General features: G+C 32.9%; 1 protein-coding gene across 4 annotated transcripts in view; it reads left to right on the forward strand.

Moving 5' to 3' along the window:
* The window catches only part of PSMD14 (proteasome 26S subunit, non-ATPase 14), an 85,945-nt gene that overhangs the window by 33,743 nt on the left and 34,488 nt on the right, over window positions 1–17,714 (forward strand). For all 4 annotated transcript variants that reach the window (XM_031451538.2, XM_010985579.3, XM_064484847.1 and 1 more), the window contains 4 exons: window positions 12,247–12,318; window positions 12,534–12,653; window positions 14,765–14,835; window positions 15,821–15,971. In XM_031451538.2, coding sequence (XP_031307398.1) covers window positions 12,247–12,318; window positions 12,534–12,653; window positions 14,765–14,835; window positions 15,821–15,971 — 414 coding nt within the window. The remainder of the gene's footprint in view (window positions 1–12,246; window positions 12,319–12,533; window positions 12,654–14,764; window positions 14,836–15,820; window positions 15,972–17,714) is intronic.

A 17,714-nucleotide genomic window follows, 5' to 3' on the forward strand; every position in this document is an offset into this window, starting at 1 on the left:
TATTACCTTGCCTCACCCCACTGCCTGTTGCCCACTGAAATTTTTATATTTTCAAAGTATTGGCTCTAGGCTGGCCATTTGGTTTGCTGTATTGGAGGACCTCAGGAGGCTTAGGGGAAAAAGTCAGTTTTCGGAGAGACGGGAACTGAGTTTGTCAGATAATTGAAAGACTTGAAAGAAGGAGATGAGTGAAAGGAGGGGGGAGGAATATTGAATAGGGGATAAGAATAAAGTATGTATAGCTCCCATTTTTTTTGACATCCTCAAACCATTATTTTTTTCATTTATTATCTAAGCCCTTGCTGATCAAGTTCTGATGAGTGTATTGTTGGTTGTAATTACTTGAGAGCCCAGCTATATTATAACAGTGGATGAAATTATGTCTCCATTGTCATGCTGGGAATTTTTTATTGATTTATCACATGGCATAGTTTTAGGCATTATAGGTTTTCTAATGTTTACTTCTTACTCTGATAATATTTTTATTAAAGAAAATACTTCCAAGGTTACTCAAAGATAAAAGATGCAGCATATGTGTATTAATTTTCTTTATTGTAATATTTAGAATATTTATATAATTGAGTTCTATTTTAAATGCCTATAATGCTTAAATATATGGGAATATTAGTATTTGTAAGTATGGCACTTCAAAAGCAATGCACCATTATTTTGACATTTCTATTCTTATTTTTCTTTCCTTCTTTTTGTCTTTTTTTTTTTTTTTTTTTTTTAAAGAATTAATGTGCCATCTGGAAACCTCTGAGATCATGCCATAAAAGGAATTTTGGCTTTTTGGCAACCAGTCATCAGGATTTGCTGTGACTGTGCACCTTATCAGAATAATGAAACTTAATTAGAAAGGTGTTTAACTCATATGTGTTTCAAAACATTTTTATATTGGGGATTCTTTTATGGACGTTATGGAAGTAAAAAAATTAATACTACTCTCTCCCAAGGTTAAGGTGATTAAGTTACTATCAAGAGATAGTCCTTGGATGCTTAAACAGAAATATAAATCAGAACCCTATGTGACTAAATGGTTCTGAGCTATTTTTAAACACTATGTTCTATATCTTTTTTCCGTGTTAAAATAAGCAAATACAATTAGTTTATATATTTTACAGAGGGGAGAGTTGCAATATTACAATGCAATTAACTTAACTCTGCTCTTCTCTTCTGAATAATGTAGTCATTGGAACTGTCACCCAAAGGACCTTTTTTTTTTCTTTTGGAACTTTTTTTTAACTCTAAAAAGTAACAAGTTTTTAAAATTAATTGAGAGAAAACAGCTGATAGCACGCATTGAAAGAGTTAAGTCGACATGAAAGAATTCATTTCCACTTTAATGACCTAGCCTTGCTGGGTTTGGACGATGGGGAACATGCTTCTGACTTGTACTCCTATTGCCAATTAACACCTCCTATAACAGGTTGCCTCAGCTAGTCATTGAAGCTCAGGCAGTAGAAATAGTTTACATGCAGCTTGTTTTTCACACTAGTTGTTTAATACTCACAAAATTAAAGTATTAAAAGATTGTTTCTTACCTTGCTGGGTAAGAGATAAACAATACAGTGGTAGTTATTTGTATATGTTTGAATTTGCTTATTTTCTGTTCCTTTTTTGAGGGGGAGGTTATTAATTGAGGAAACTGAAGGTCATGGTTTCATCAAATTTTTAAATTTTTTGATAGAATTTGTCAAGGATTATATTGCATACCATAAATTAAGAACTATCTTCTGTCAGTTATTCAGTGTATTTTATGTTCAGGTTTATTTTGTTTTTGAAAATATAATCACTTTCATTTGTTAATTAAGTTCTTCTCTTTGTTGAAAAATATTTTAGCAGACTTACGAAAGTCATTCTATAATGCAGGACCAAATATACACCTGAAAACAGCCATTATAAAAATAAAGAAGCCCATGTAATATTTTAATCCTAGAACAACTTTTAAATAAATTTTGACATGTTTTATGTCATTTCCCAAGGTAACTTTACATTTTTAGATTTTTTTGGAGTGTGCAGCTCAGTGATACTACGTATTTTACGTCTCTTTTAAGTGACACTTTGTTTCATGTTTAATCAGCAGGTATTTTAATAACATAATAAAATTGGCTAAATAATTGATACCAGTTCACACTAAGAGAAAGGTGGAGTAATATAACTAATAGTGTTAACAAATTTGTTAAAAGGCCTGAATAGGTAACACTTTGAGGCGTTAGTTTTTATCCTGTTATAATGGCAAATGCCTTTTTTTTTTTTAACACTTAGTCAACAAGGGCTGCCCAAGTAAAAGTCACAGCTTTTTATGTTGGATCAGATTTTAACCTTCCAAATGGGGAGAAAAAAAGCAAAAACAAAAACAAAAAACCCTATGTCTCATTTAATTTACCCATAGTTAACATTTGTGCACCTGGATGATAATTTCTCTTTTGCTAAATGTGGCAGATCACAACTCTTTGTGCAGAGGTAAGTTTGATGCCCTTGTGGAGTCCGTGATAGGCATTATGTCGTTGCCAGATTGTCTTGTCTTATAAAGGTTAATCACACTGCTTGTGCCTATGGCTTACCTCTTTTCCCCTGCAGTTCTGTTACATAGCTGACTTACATATACTCTTAGTTTAAAGGTATAGATTCCTCCCTACTCCATTTTAAACAAAGTTATTTCAAAGTTGCATGTAGAATTTGAGTATTGAGGATTTATATAGCAAAAGTATTTCAATTTCTTGTTTGTATGAGGGGTATGTGCATTTTAGTTACATTTTTTTTAACAGCAATATATAACTAAATCATATTCCAGTTTTCAAATTGTAACCTTCACCTAAGTTTTACAGTGGACTATAAAGTTGTCGAACACTCAGATATTTGTTTTACTTATCTGTTGTCAGTGATGTGTGTACACGGAACACTTCTTTAGTTTTTTGGGTTTTTTTTTTGCTTTTGCTTAATTACCACGTTAGTTATATCACTGCCTTCAGTTATTCTAATAGTTATTTTTAAAGGACATGGGAGTTGAGGTTGCATCATGTTCAATTTTTTTAAAAAATGACTTTCTGTACTTGTTCATTGTGATGGTAAGATAGTTGTTATGAGGTCAACAGATTTAACCTGAATAGTTCACACACCATATAAGTTGATAATTTTAGAGCTTTGCTGTTGGTTAAGCACAAGAAAGAAACTTTGGTTTATTTTTTATAATAGTAATAACCTAGGCCAATTTTTTAAATTCAAAAAAAATTTGTGCCCAGGTTTTCGATTTATATCATTGTGTAGTTTTAGTTTTGTCTACCCAGCATTTAACTTAGTTTCTTAAACATTAATAAATTCTCAATACATGAAAGATAATTGAAGTAGTCCAAATTCTGTACATTTATTCAAATTTTTTCATCCTATGAATGGAAAATATATAATTTGTCATTATATGTGATCACCATATGTCCATTTTAGTTGAGTGTAAACATAGTTTAGCAATAGTTGACTTGAATCTGACATAAAATTTTGTATCAGTTTCTACTTGTGAAATCTTCTGTTTCTTGCTAAAGTCATGGGATTGTAAATATGAGACATGAGGGCAGGAGCAGTTAAAAGGGCCTTGGGAACTTCCTGTGGGTGAGGAGTAAAAACCATCCTGTGTCTCTTTTGCTGGGTGACACCTCCCAATTCTGAGAGTTTGTCTCTGTGCCCATTACCACATTATTACCCTGACTGCTCCTGATTACTCTGTCCATTTCTCCTCCTTGAATCCCTGGTTCATATGTTTTTTTTTTCCTTAAGTTATTTAACATTGAAATAGAGTTATGCCTTGGTATCTTCATTTGCCTAAGGTATAGCCATCTGGCACCTGAACTATCTTGAAAATTTTTTCTTGATACTTCTGCTTCTGTAGTGAATGTGTCCTATTTTTGTTGTTCTGTATATTATTTACTCAGTTCTTTAAAATACAGTAAACTAATGCTCAGGTAATTTTGTATGCTTACATACATACAAACATGATTTAATTGTTTGAATAAGGTGGTATGTTTGAGAACTGTACTTGCCTTTTTATTTTTCTATCATTTGTATGCTGAGATTTTTTGGGGAAAAAAAGCACCAAATGTTTTATGTGACTTAAATTTCCTATAATATATTTTAATTAAAAGGCATATTTTTGTTTTCATAGTAGTGTACATATTGTGTTAGTAAATCCAGCAGTGCAGTTTGCTCTGCAAAGCCCCCTATGCCCATCTGGATTTCAGAAAATAAAGGGAGGCCCGGAAGTGTTCCGTTTCTCAGTGGGCATACTGACTGCTTTTGGGTAGGAAGAAGATCTCAGGTCTTATTTCTATTTTCTTTAATAGGAAATGGCTCCAGGTGGCAGAGGATTCTAAAATTGTAAACAATGTAAAGGAACTAAGCTTTTAGGGTAAAAGTACATTTGGACATCTGAAAATGGTATGGTGTTCTATAGTGGAAAGAGCACATTGCTAGAAGTCAGAAATTGCGTTTTAGTCCTGATAATCTATGCCAGTGTGCATTTTGTCTGCCTTTCTAACTACATTATAAGCTTCTTGAAGCCTTCATTTAATCAGACAGCTGAAGTGCTAAGCACATGGTAAATACTTCGGCATTATTTGGAGCCTGGGATTGATCTCTGCCTCACATTTGAAAGAACGATACCTTTTTTTTGGAGCCTGGATTTGGAACTCCAGATTTTCTCTGAGAGGACCATGTAGACCATGGAATGATTCAGGTCAAGCAAAGATAAACAAATTTTTTCCACTCCAGGATTTTTCTTAGAGCCTTTAATATTCTAGCATACAGCATAAATTTGGAGAGTAGGGTAGGTATGCAGCATATTCCAAACTTATATAACCAGGAGTAAACTCTATGAATGGTATTTTTCTTGAAATGAATATTTGAAAAATCTCTGTCATACTGCAGAATAACAAAGAATTGATAAAACTTGGTGATGCATTGAATATAAGGCCTGAAGGAGAGTCAAAAAAATTTTTGCCTAGGTTTCTAGTTTGAGACTCACAGTAATTAATTGGAATTATAAATTGGGAAGGTTTGTAGAGAAACATACTAAGTTGGATTTTTGAGGATGTTTAGTTTGAGATGTCTTTCTTGGGAAACAGTATGATGATTGGTAGCATAAATTAGGAGGGAACGGCAAAAAAAAAAAAATAAACACCATGTGATTTAATCAGCCACCACATACTGGAAACCCATTCTATAACACTCGCACCAATTTGAACGACTTACATTTGAATAACTCTTAATTACAGGGAACTCATTAACTTCAGCTCTTCTTTAGATAGCTTGGACCAGTACAAGATTTTTCTTACACTGAACCCAAATTCAGTCTCCCCATAGCTTCATTCCATTAGCCCATAGGTCTACAAACTATATAGTCTAAATCAGTAGTTCTCAAATTTAACGAGCATCAGAATCACCCAGAGGGCTTTTTAAAAATGCAGATTTCTGTGCTCTGCCCCCATAACTTCTGATTCAGTATGAATGTGCATTTATAACAAATTGCCAGGTGATGCTGATGTGTCTGGTTTGGAGACTGTACTTTGAAAGCTATTATTAGTCTGAACTTTGTCTGACAACTTCTCATATATTTGAAAATAGCTATTTTGTACTGTAAGTCTTTTCCAAGCTTCATCAAGTTCTTTTGAACATTTCCTATATATATTTTAAGTCACTTTCCCATACTGGTAACTCAGATTCTGAAAGTGAAGAAACTTTCTGAAGTGGAATCCCTAACATGTGTCAAGAGCCAGCCAAAAAAGACCTCATCTTTCAGTGCTCTAAAATATTTTGCCCTGGTAAACAGTGAGGCTTATGTGGTTGTCTTACAGCTCGGTTCCTAATTTACCTCTGTTTGTTATCATGGACTCCAGGAAGGGAACAAAATCTGTGAACGTACTTAATAGCCATTCTCCTTTCCCGTAGCTTTCTTTTTAAATTAGAGGAGGGTTCCTTCAATATTGTAAATTAAAAATATTCAATATAGCAGCAGGCTGGGGTACTTTTAATTTAAGGTAATATTGCTGATGAAGATGGCTAGAGCTATCAAGATCTCAGAGAAAGGGGCTTTCAACATTATTTTTAAATTATTAGTTATTTTGTTCCTAGGTTTATCTGCATAATTAAAACTATCACGAACATTCTGGTTCATGCAAATATCTCTGTTTATTTACTTAATTTCTAGAGTGTAAAAGCAGGATAAGAAGTTTGTGCAGTTGTAAGGCTTCTGATATACACTGCTCAGTTGCTTTTTTGATAGATTATACACTCCCACCAACAGTGCTGAGAGTGTCTGTTTTATTACACTCTTTCCAAAATTGGGCATTGTAAACCTTGTTTGATAGGAAAACAACAACAATAACAATGTCTTAATATGTTAATTGGCATTTCTTAATTAAAGGAGGTCAACTAGTAAGGTTGAACATTTTTCATATTTACTTCATTATTTCTTATGAATTTAGTTGCTTTGTATTATTTACCCATGTTTCCATTAAGATTTCAGTGTTTTGTTAACTTATGTATTGGCTTTTTGTCATAATTGAGGCAACTATTTTTTCAGGGTTTTTTTGTCTTTTCAATTTTTTTTAGTACAGGCATACCTCGTTTTATTGTGCTTCACTTTGCTGTGCTTTGCAGATAATTGTGTTTTTTTACAAATTGGGAGTGTGGCCAGCCAATGTTGAGCAAGTCTATTAGTGCCATTTTTCCAATAGCATTTGCTCAACTTGTGTCTCTATGTCGTATTTTGCTAATTCTAACAATATTTCAAACCCTCCACCAGCAAAAAGATAACAAGTCACTGGAGACTTAGATGATGGTTAGCATTTTTTTTTAGCAATAAAGAATTTTTCAATTAAGGTATGTACATAATCTTTTTTAGACATAATGCCATTGCACATTTAGCAGACTACAGCATAATATAAACATAACTTTTATATGCGTTGGGAAACAAAAAAATTCATGTGACTTGCTTTAGTGCAGTATTCACTTTACTGTAGTGGTCTGGAATTGAACTCATAATATCTCCAAGGTATGCCTGTAGTCAGAAATTTTAGATTATATTGCCAGTTTTATATTGTTTTATTTGTTCAGTTGGGTTCGTACCTAGAATATGTTTCCTCACCTGGATCATTTGTTGTTTTCTGGGTTTTTTGTTTTTTTGGTTTTTTATAGTAGCCATCCTGATGGGTCTAAGATGGTATCTTATTATAGTTTCTTATGTGGTATCTTATTTGTGTTTCTCTAATGATTAGTGGCAATGAGCATCTTTTCATGTGCTTATTGGCCAATTATATATCTTCTTTGGAGAAATATCTATTCACATCCTTTGCCCATTTTTGGATCAAGTTTTTTGTTGTTGAGTTTTAGAAGTTCTCTATATATTATGAATATAAATCCCTTGTCAGATAAGTAATTTGCAAATATTTTCTACCATTCTGTGGGTTGCCTTTTTATTCTGTTGGTAGTGTCTTTTAATCAACAAAAATTTTAAGTTTGTGAAGTTAAGTGTCTATTTTTTCTTATGTGACCTCTGCCTTTGGTGTAATATTCAAGAAATCATTGCCAAATCATTATGTAGCTTTTGTCCTTTGTTTCTTCTCTTGTTTTAGGCCTTACATTGAGGTCATTGATCCATTTTGAGTTAATTTTTGTGTAGTGTTAGGTAGGTTCCAGCTTCATTCTTTTTGCACGTGGATATCGTTTTCCCAGCACCATTTGTTGAAAAAACTGTCCTTTCCCCATTGAATTGTTTTGGCGCCCTTGTTAAAAATCATTTGGCCATATATGCAGTGGTTTATTTCTGAGCTCTGTTTAGTTCCATTGGTCTATGTGTCTGTCTTTGTGCCAGTACCACACTGTTTTGATTACTGTAGATTTGTAGTAATTTTGAAATCAGGACATATGAGATCTCCAATTTTGTTCATCTTTTCAAGGATTGTTTTGGCTATTCAGGGTCCCTGAGATTCCATATGAATTTTAGGATGGGTTTCTATTTCTGCAAAAATCATCATTGGAAAAAGAATGTGACAATGAATTTATGTATGATCGTATATAACTGAAAAATTGTGCTCTACGCTGGAAATTGACACAACATTGTAAACTGACTATAACTCAAAAAAAAAATCATCATTGAGATTTGACAGAGATTTCATTGAATCTGTAGATCACTTTGGATAGTCTTGACATTTTAATGATATTAAGTCTTCCAGACCATGAACATGAGATGTGCTTCTAGTTATTTATGTCTTCTTTAATTTCTTGCAACAGTATTTTGTAGTTTTTATTGTACAATTCTTTCATATCCTTGGTTAAGTTAATTCCCAAGCATTTTATCTTTTTTGATGCTATTGTAAATAAAATTATTTTTGTAATTTCTTTTTCAGATTGCTCATTATTTGTATATAGAAATGCAGTTTTGTTTTGAATGTTGACTTTGTATCTGCTACTTTACTGAATTCACTTACTAGATCTAACATCTTTTTTTGTGGAATCTTTACGGTTTTTTATGTATAAGACCATCTCATCTACAAACAGATAATTTCACTTTTTCCTTTGTAATTCGGGTGCCTTTTATTTCTTTTTCTTGCCTAATTGCTCTGGCTAGAACTTCTAGTACTATGTTGAATAGAAATGGTGAAAGCAGGCATCCTTGCCTTGTTCCTCATCTTAGAGAACATGCTTTCAGTCTTTCACCAACATGGGACATTATGTTCACTGTGGGGTTTTCATATATAGCTTTTATTATATTGAGGTAGTTTCCTTCTGTTCATAGTTTGTTGAGTGTTTTTATCATAAAAGGGTGTTGAATTTTGTCAAATGCCTTTTCTGCAACAATTGAGATGATCGTGTGTTGTTGTTTTCCTTTATTCTATTAATGTGGTGTATTACATGGGTCAGTTTTTGTATATTGAACCATCTTTGCACTGCAGATTTTAATCTCACTTGACCATGTGTGTAGGCAGTCTTTTGAATATGCTAATGAGTTCTGTTTGCTAGTATTTTGTTGAGGTTTTTTGCATCGATGTTTGTAAGAGATACTGGTCTGTGGCTTTCTTTTCTTGTAGTGTTTTTGTCTGATTTTGGTATTAGGGTAATGCTGGCCTCATATAATGAATTAGGAAGTATTCCCTTAACCAATATTTTTATCATGGTTTTCGTTATGATTTGATTTTTTGAAAATGTAAATCATTAATCTTTCTAGGTAGTGATATGTGATCTGGAGAAACAAATTTAGTGTTAAATGAATCTCTATCAAAATGAAAACTCTAAAGTAAGCTAAAGTGCTATCATGCCAGAACATTTGTTGAGGTCATCATATAAAACATGACAATTTTGTTGATATAATTTTATTTATCTAGGAAAGTTAAGAAAGTTTAAGAAAACAGGAGACTAGTAGTAAGTTAGTTGTGATGAGAGGTTTTGAGAGAAGTAATACTTTAAGGTTAGGATTATACAAAGTCAACCTAAGTTGCATTTTTTTTTCCTTCAAGTTATTTAATTTTCCTGTTTGTATGGTTTTGGAAATTTTGCTTTATCCATGTAGTTAAGATTTGCCTAATATTTTACAAGGTGTAATAACTCTTCTCTTCGTGTATGTAAATTGTCCATAGATCCACATTTTTCTTAACCTGGGTCATCTTTGATCTACAGCTGTATAGGCTTTTACATCTCTTTTAGCTCAGTTTCCAGGGTCTTTACTGGGGTTTTCTTTATCTTCATTGCCTGGTTGTGTGCTTTCTGAACAGTGAGCATGTAGAAAAATGATAGCTTCAGATACTCACTGATACCAGAGGTCCTTAACATTTGTCCCATAGACAGTGTTTTTACATGGGCTACTCTTTTTTTTTCTTCTTTTCAGAATGCAGTTCACTGCTCCAGATCCTTCTCTACTTCTTGCCATGCTGTTTTATTGGAAATTTAATCTGACTAGATCAAGAAATAGATTAGTAATGGAGTGAGGGGGGCAATAGGAAATATCACTGGCTACTGTCTCAAAAAACAACACTTACACAATAGAGAAACCTTTGCATGGTTTTCTGTTAGTATGTTTCTAAACCAGAAGACCATATAGCTACTTGCTTATGGCTTGTTTGCTCTCACAGGGTAGCTGGTGGGTCTTTTTTCCTTTCTATTCCATTGGCTTTTGAAGTACCTCAACTTATTCATTCTTTTTTTTCAATCAGTACTTATTCCGTTCTTACTATGTGCCAGGCACTTTGCTAGATACTGGTTGTATATGATGAGCAAAACAGTGTTTCTTCTTTCACTGATGGCAGAAATAGTTTCTGGACTTCGTCAGTAATATATTCTGGTGGGGGTGTGATGTTTTATTTCCCTATTTTTTTCCATAGTAAATATTTTCTGGCAAGTTGAGAAAGGTTGTGTTAATAACTATAGCCTAGATACCAGTTTTAAATTCTTTTGTCATATGCATTTTTTAAGTTGCTCTAAGTTAGGAAATAATTTTTATGAATACAATGTTCATTATCCTGACCTTGAAGTATTACTTCTCCCAAAACCTCTCATCACAATTAACTTACTAGTGTCTTCTCCTTTTTCCTTAAATTTTCTTAACTTTCTTAGTTAGATGAATAAAATTATCATATCAACAAAATTACCATTTTTATATGATGACTTCAAATATTTTGGAATGATAGCACTTTAGCTTACCTTAGAGTTTTCATTTTGAAAGAGATTCGTATCTATTTGAAAGGCAAGCAGTAAAGCTGCATTAATAGATGAAAATAGATGAAAATTTTGGTTTGTTTGTTTGTTTAATTTGGGGGGAAGTAATTAGATTTATTTATTTTTAGAGGAGGTACTGGGGATTGAACCCAGGACCTCATGCATGCTAAGCATGTGCTCTACCACTTGAGCTATACCCTCCCTGCCTAGTTCTTTTTAAAACTTATTATCTGGCATCTATTATTAAAAATAAAAGTTATGGGATTTTGTTTTTCTCACCACTTTGTATATAAGGAAATAGAGGTAATTTTTGTATGTGATTCTTGTATTTGGAGAAAGCTTATTCTAGAACCTCTTATGCTTAATGCTTCCAGTAAATATTATGAGCATTTAAACAAAACCAAAAAAAAAAAGTCACGGAATTTAGCATATAAATAGATAAGAAACTCAAAGTGCACACAGACCTATAAGTGTGAAATGTAATAAATAAAGCAATTGTTTAATTTTAGTATTAAGCAAACCCATCAAAGCGAGATAGAATATTGATTTACAGTTAGACAGCTAATATGTTCATTATGTAATTTGTAATAGTTACTGTTAAGGAAAGAGAACTTTAATCAAAACAGGGCTTGGCAATTATAAGTCATATCTTATTTTAATTTCCGGGCTGCCCAGTATTAAAAACAAGAAGCTTTCTGTGTGCAGTGGTTGGGGCAGAATTATATTTATAAGATTGTAGTCACCTTGAGGGTAAGGACTATATGTAAATTACGTTGGCAGCAAAATGTTATAGTCAAAAGAGATTTGATGCTTTTGATGAAGATAGAATCTTTATGGGGAAACAGTATTTTCTTATGGTGTAATAAGATTTATAGTAATACTTGTTTTAAAGGTAGTTGTTAGGATTTGGAAGTATTTTCATGTTAACTACACCAGTCTCAACCAGTTTGTTCACACCTGGAGCAGTTGTGTGAAATTTGGTGTTGTATGGGGAAGGGAAACAACTGCATCAGGTAAAGTGCAGAGTATGTTGTTCACAGCTCTTTCACCTAGGGATTAGTCTTCTCTTCATTCCACCGACCTCCCCTCCCCACCGCCAGCACCCCCCCGCAAATATACTTCCATATCTACAGAGATCCCATAGCCCTAATCTACATGCTGTCTTTAGCTGAGAGTCAGACTCAGAGAATTTACTGTTTGTGTTGATCCTTCAGTTAATCATACTAGTCCAACAGCAGTTTACATTCACATTGAGGTAAGAAACATGGCTAACTGGTGCATTATAGTTGTTTTGTAGCAGAGGTAGATTAGCATCACTGAAAGATTCCATATTATGTCTGTTGGACACCTGCCTGAGTACTGAGTTAGATCTCCTACAGGTTTGATATTTGCAAGGTTGTTTTGGTTATTTGTGTTATACTTGAATAAAAGAATACTTGACATGTTTTTCTAAAACTTTTGAAAACAATCATGTTTATATAACATACAACTTTAATTTTAAACTTGTAAACTCTGTGTGTTTATAATAATTTACATGCTTGTTTCCAGGGGCCACCTACAGATGCTCCTGCAGTGGACACAGCAGAACAAGTCTATATCTCTTCCCTGGCACTGTTAAAAGTAAGTGTTGAACTTGCTTTAGAGAGCTCTTGCTTTCACTGTATCTTTGACTTTGGAATATTTTTCACCTTAACCTCACACATAAGATACTGTTTTAGGTGCATCTGTAGAATAGTGTTTTACTTCCACTGAAGCACAATTAGGTTATTAATTTTAAAAAATAAAAGTGTCCAAAGATCTCAAAGCTTTGTGTCTATATATCTTCCTCTTTATAGATGTTAAAACATGGTCGTGCTGGAGTTCCAATGGAAGTTATGGGTCTGATGCTTGGAGAATTTGTTGATGATTACACCGTCAGAGTGATTGATGTGTTTGCTATGCCCCAGTCAGGAACAGTGAGTACTTTTATGGTTGCCTACTGCAAGTAGATGTGTTTCTTTTCTCTTTTCTTTTCCTATGCAAAATAACTCTCACCATATTACAACTTTATCTTCCTGATAGGAAAAATTCATCGTAAGATTAATGACAGAAATTTCTAGACTGTTTTGACTTAACTTGTTGATCTTCAAAATGCATCATGAGCTCCCTATAGGTCCACTAACTGAGTGATGCATTTAATCCCTTTACCTGTACCTTCAGCTTTAATTAACGTAGCATACTGGATGTATAAGTTAGTTACCTTAAAACAGTAGGATATTAGTTTGATTAGTTTGAATATTTGGTTCAAAAGACTTCAGAGACTCTTAATTGGATTTTTAATTCGTGCACATTATCTGCTCCTCATGTTTTATTCTCATTGTGTATATACAACATTGTTCTTATTGAGCCTTGTAAAATATCTGGGTTAAAGAAATTGTCATCATAAAGCTGTTTGCTATGTTTGCGGCTCTTTACTATAAGTATACTTTGATAAAGTGGTTACTAGAGAAAAACATTATCTTTTAAATAACACAATGTGTGTATATTCCTACACCTATGTATATATACATGTATATAATAAGCATTTTAACTAGGATCATTGCTACAGAATGCAGTGTATTTGTAAACAATGCAAAATATAGAAAAATACACAAATTTTTCTTCAAGTAGACCAGTTTGTTGAGATAAACTAATTTAGATCTGCTGATTTTGTCCACCTGAGTATTCATTATAATTATTTTGTAGACATGGAGAAATACACTACATATTAACTAAAGATTTAAGTTTAAATCTTAGACTGTTATTACTTGTATCTGTCTTTTCATGTCAGAATATATAAAACATATAATAAAAGTAACTTTTTTCTGTTACATTTGGTCATTATGTGGATATCCATTATAATAAAGGGTTTTTAAGCTTTAATATCATTTATTTCCTTGTAAGTGCTTGTTTGACAATATAAAATAGAAGATTTGATCCCCATGTTCACTCTGTGTAGTAGAATTGGAAAGTTTTCTTCTAACTCAAGAGTTAGCAAACTTTTCTGTAAAGACATATGTCTCTGTCTCATATTCCTGGGTTTTTTTTCCAAACCACCCTTTAAAAATGTAAAAAAAAATTCTTAGCCTGTAGGCAGCAGATTGCATACCCCTGTTCTTGAGGATGCACTCTCAATTAGAATTCAAAATACTGTTTGTTTTGGTGGGAAGAAGTGCTTATGTTAACTGGTTTGTTTAAGTAGATTAGACTTAAATTCCTGATGTCAGGGGAAAGCCTTGTGGGAGCTATAATGGCAGTGATCTATCACTGGAAAGATGATAAAAGTTTTTCTAATTCTTCCATGTTCTAAAATTTTCTTTTAGTTGAACTAACAAAATAATGCAGCATTTAAAGACTTGGGTACAGGTTGTCTCTAACAGAGAATTTTTTGTGAATGCTTTTATATTTGAAGTAATGTTTAATAGTATGTATTTCCCTCCAATTGCCTAATTTACCGAGTTGTCCTAACTAAAGCACTGAACTTCCTCCTCTTCCAACTCACCCACCCAAAAACCAAACAGAAACAACTCTGGGAAACGGATAAATTATTTTCTTTCTTCAAAGTGTTAACTGGGGGAAGGGGAAAAAAGACTTTAGGCTGTTTATTATAATAGCTGAATTGTTGGAGAACTTTGGATGAGACGGAAAAGACCTAGTACTTTTTAGTTATCAGATGATGACAGTAGGAAGCATGCTTGCCCAGGTAGGTCTACCCAAAAAATACTTGGTTCACTTATTTGGTATTTCTGGTATATGTATATATACAGTCATGACCATAAACTCTTAAAGGATCCTAAAAATTGTTTTAATTTATTAGGTGACAGCTGTTTGGTGCTTGACAATTTTAAAAGTTTTATTGATGTATTGTTTATAATTGAATGACATGAGTGTGTATCAAATATGGGCATCAAAAATTATAAAATTATTTTGGTATCTCAAAATGATACCCGTCATTTTGGGGGTAGCTTTTTGTTCATTTACAGTGTAATATAATTTTCCCCCATAGTTATTAATATAAGCTAATCATTTGTCTTACTTTCCAAACCAGGGTGTCAGTGTGGAGGCAGTTGATCCAGTGTTCCAAGCCAAAATGTTGGATATGTTGAAGCAAACAGGAAGGTAAGTATTTCAGGTGATCATATAATGGTATAATGGGAAATATTTTTCAAAAATGTATGTCAAAATTTTAGATGTTTATGAACGCTGCTCCCAGAAAAAAAGCCACATAGTTAATGTTGAAGTATCACTATCAGTGTCTTATCTAGTATCTCTTCCATGTATTATCAAAGAAATTTGCCAGTAAGAAAACTGCCTCATGTTAAAATTCTCAACTGTTCCATAGTAACTTTGGACTGTAGCTTCCCTCTGTTTAGCATATGGAGTTACTTTCTAGTCACTTATAATTGAAAGAGCTTGTATGTTCCATGTATTTGAGAATTGCAGCTGAATAAGATTCTGAATATTCAATTACATTTGTAGGCATATTGAGTTTTAAAGACGGAGAGAGTGGAATCCAAATATTCTTCAAGTTTTTTCCCCCAGATTAGATCTCTTGATAGTTGTCATTCTCTTGCTCAAATTCTTCTACTGTGGAAAAAACTTCAAAATTAATGTTAGCAAAAGGCTCAGCAGCTGAACAGAACAGTGCAAATTGGTTTTTGACTGAGTTCCTAGTTCTACTGCTGGTTTAATTGATATTTAATCCTTTCACAACAGTGGATCCTGGTGTCCATTGTTAAAAATGTACTCTGCCTGGAAAATCCAACTCCCAGAGCTAAGGAGTTAAAGAGTAGATATTTACTTGAATGCTGAAAGGGTAAAAACTGGCTCTGAGAAAGTGTGGTAACAAGGTGAAAAACTGAAAGCCTTATCTACCACTGCTAATGTGCATCTCTTAATGATAACACTCCTTTGTCACACTTACTCATTTCCATGTTTTCTGGATAATACGGTGTATGATTTCAGTGTTTCTAATGGTGCTTTTTCACACCTGTGTGTTTTTCATCTCTTCTTAATTTATACCCTGTTAGTGTGTTGTTTCTTTTCCTATCATAAATGTATTACTTGCTCTGTTCTGAACAGCTGAATGCCCTCTTTGTTTCAGGCCTGAGATGGTTGTTGGTTGGTATCACAGTCACCCTGGCTTTGGTTGTTGGCTATCTGGTGTGGATATCAACACTCAGCAGAGCTTTGAAGCCTTGTCGGAGAGAGCTGTGGCAGTGGTTGTGGATCCTATTCAGAGTGTAAAAGGAAAGGTAGAGTAGATTCTATCTTTATTAGCATCTCCTACCACATTCTCTTTATAGATACGTTAAATAAAAATCTATTTTGTTTAAAGCAAGATTTCTTCATTACTAAAAAAAAAACCCTGTCTGTTTACTTAAAAAAACAACCAAACAAAAAACTCTACAAGTCAATAAATGTGTCTCGATATTATTAGCAATTTAAATATTTAGAGATTTGTTTCTACTTTAATCAGCAATTGTCTGATCATAAATGTTTATCTTAAAATTTTTTTTCTTTCATAGAATTAGGAATGTTAAAGCATACTAAAAACTTGCTGTGTACATTTCATTAATATTTTAGTAAACATTACTCCACCTTCCTTTATTCTAAAATGATGAATTTGAAATTGGCACATTATTTAAAAAACCTAGTTAAAGAGCTTTGTTTTATGGATGTTGTGCAGGATATATTCTAGAGTTATATGTTCCAAATATTTTAGACAATGAAAACTTGCCCCATACACTTGGTAACAACCGTTTGCATTTTTGGAGTGAGAACACAGATGAATGATTAGATATGCTAAATGATTCCAAAAAGGGATTAACTTGCAAAGCGTATTGGGTTATAGTTGTTCTTTGTTGAAATCTTTTGTTCTGGTTTAGTTCTTTTTTCTTTCTTTCTTTTCTTTCTTTCTTTCTTTCTTTCCTTTCTTTTTTTTTTTTTTTGTTTGTTTGTCCATTCGTTCATTCGTTCGTTCTTTTTTTTCTTTCTTTCTTTCTAGCCCCATATGCCATTTTCCTATTTCCTGCCTCATGACAGCAGGGAGCAGCTCTATTATCACCTTCACAGAGCTGTCTGCAAATGTGAGAGGCAATTCGATTTTGCTCAACCACAGGGAGAGTGGATTAGAAAAACTACAGAACATACAGAAATTGGCTAGGTGGTTACTGCTTTAAAATACTGCTGAGGTGTCTTGTTTGAGCATGTACTTCCATTGTAGTGTAGAATAATTGTTAAAATAAAATCACAATACATTTATGGAATCCTTTTTATGCAGCTTTTATAAATAATTTTTAGAGCACTTAAAAATAAATATTAGCTTGCTATGTATCAGACCTGGAATTTGATAGTATTGCAGATTACTTTTACATCTGTTCACCAGCTCAAACAAACTAAATATGGCTGTTAAAACATGGAGTTTTTATCTGTCATGAATTTGAAGTTGGACACTTTTTGACATCATATTATGATGATGAATAAAAATTGAGGTCTTCTCCAAATCATGATCCGATTAGATGTGATTTAGCTTTTCAGAGGCAGAACTAGCTGCAAAAACAATAATAATAGAAAGTGGTATACTAGGCAATTCAGAATGGATAACTTCTGAGGCTTGCTTTATACTGATGTTTCAATTTATTTACTTTCTTTTTTATTAAGTGTATGGTTATTTAACTGCTATAAAGGAGTTGAGAATCCTTGACTTTTGTTAGCTTTATGAATTAAAGTACAGTATAATATTTCTTAAGTTTAATTCTTTGATAATTGGTACTTTTTAAAAAGTAATCCATAAGTAACTCATTTAAGTAATAATTATTATTTTAGAAATATAACAGAATTATCTGATTTAGTTCCTCCACCACAGTATTTACAAATAATAATTGGAGCTTAATTTTAAGTATAATTAGAATTCTATCTTGTTTGACTTTTAATGATACTTCACTCATGTGATGGTGGCCACTTTGAAAAGGAAAATATAAATGTAAATACAATGA

The sequence above is a fragment of the Camelus dromedarius genome, chromosome 4, assembly GCF_036321535.1.
Source record: "Camelus dromedarius isolate mCamDro1 chromosome 4, mCamDro1.pat, whole genome shotgun sequence".
In the NCBI taxonomy this organism is placed as follows: domain Eukaryota; kingdom Metazoa; phylum Chordata; class Mammalia; order Artiodactyla; family Camelidae; genus Camelus; species Camelus dromedarius.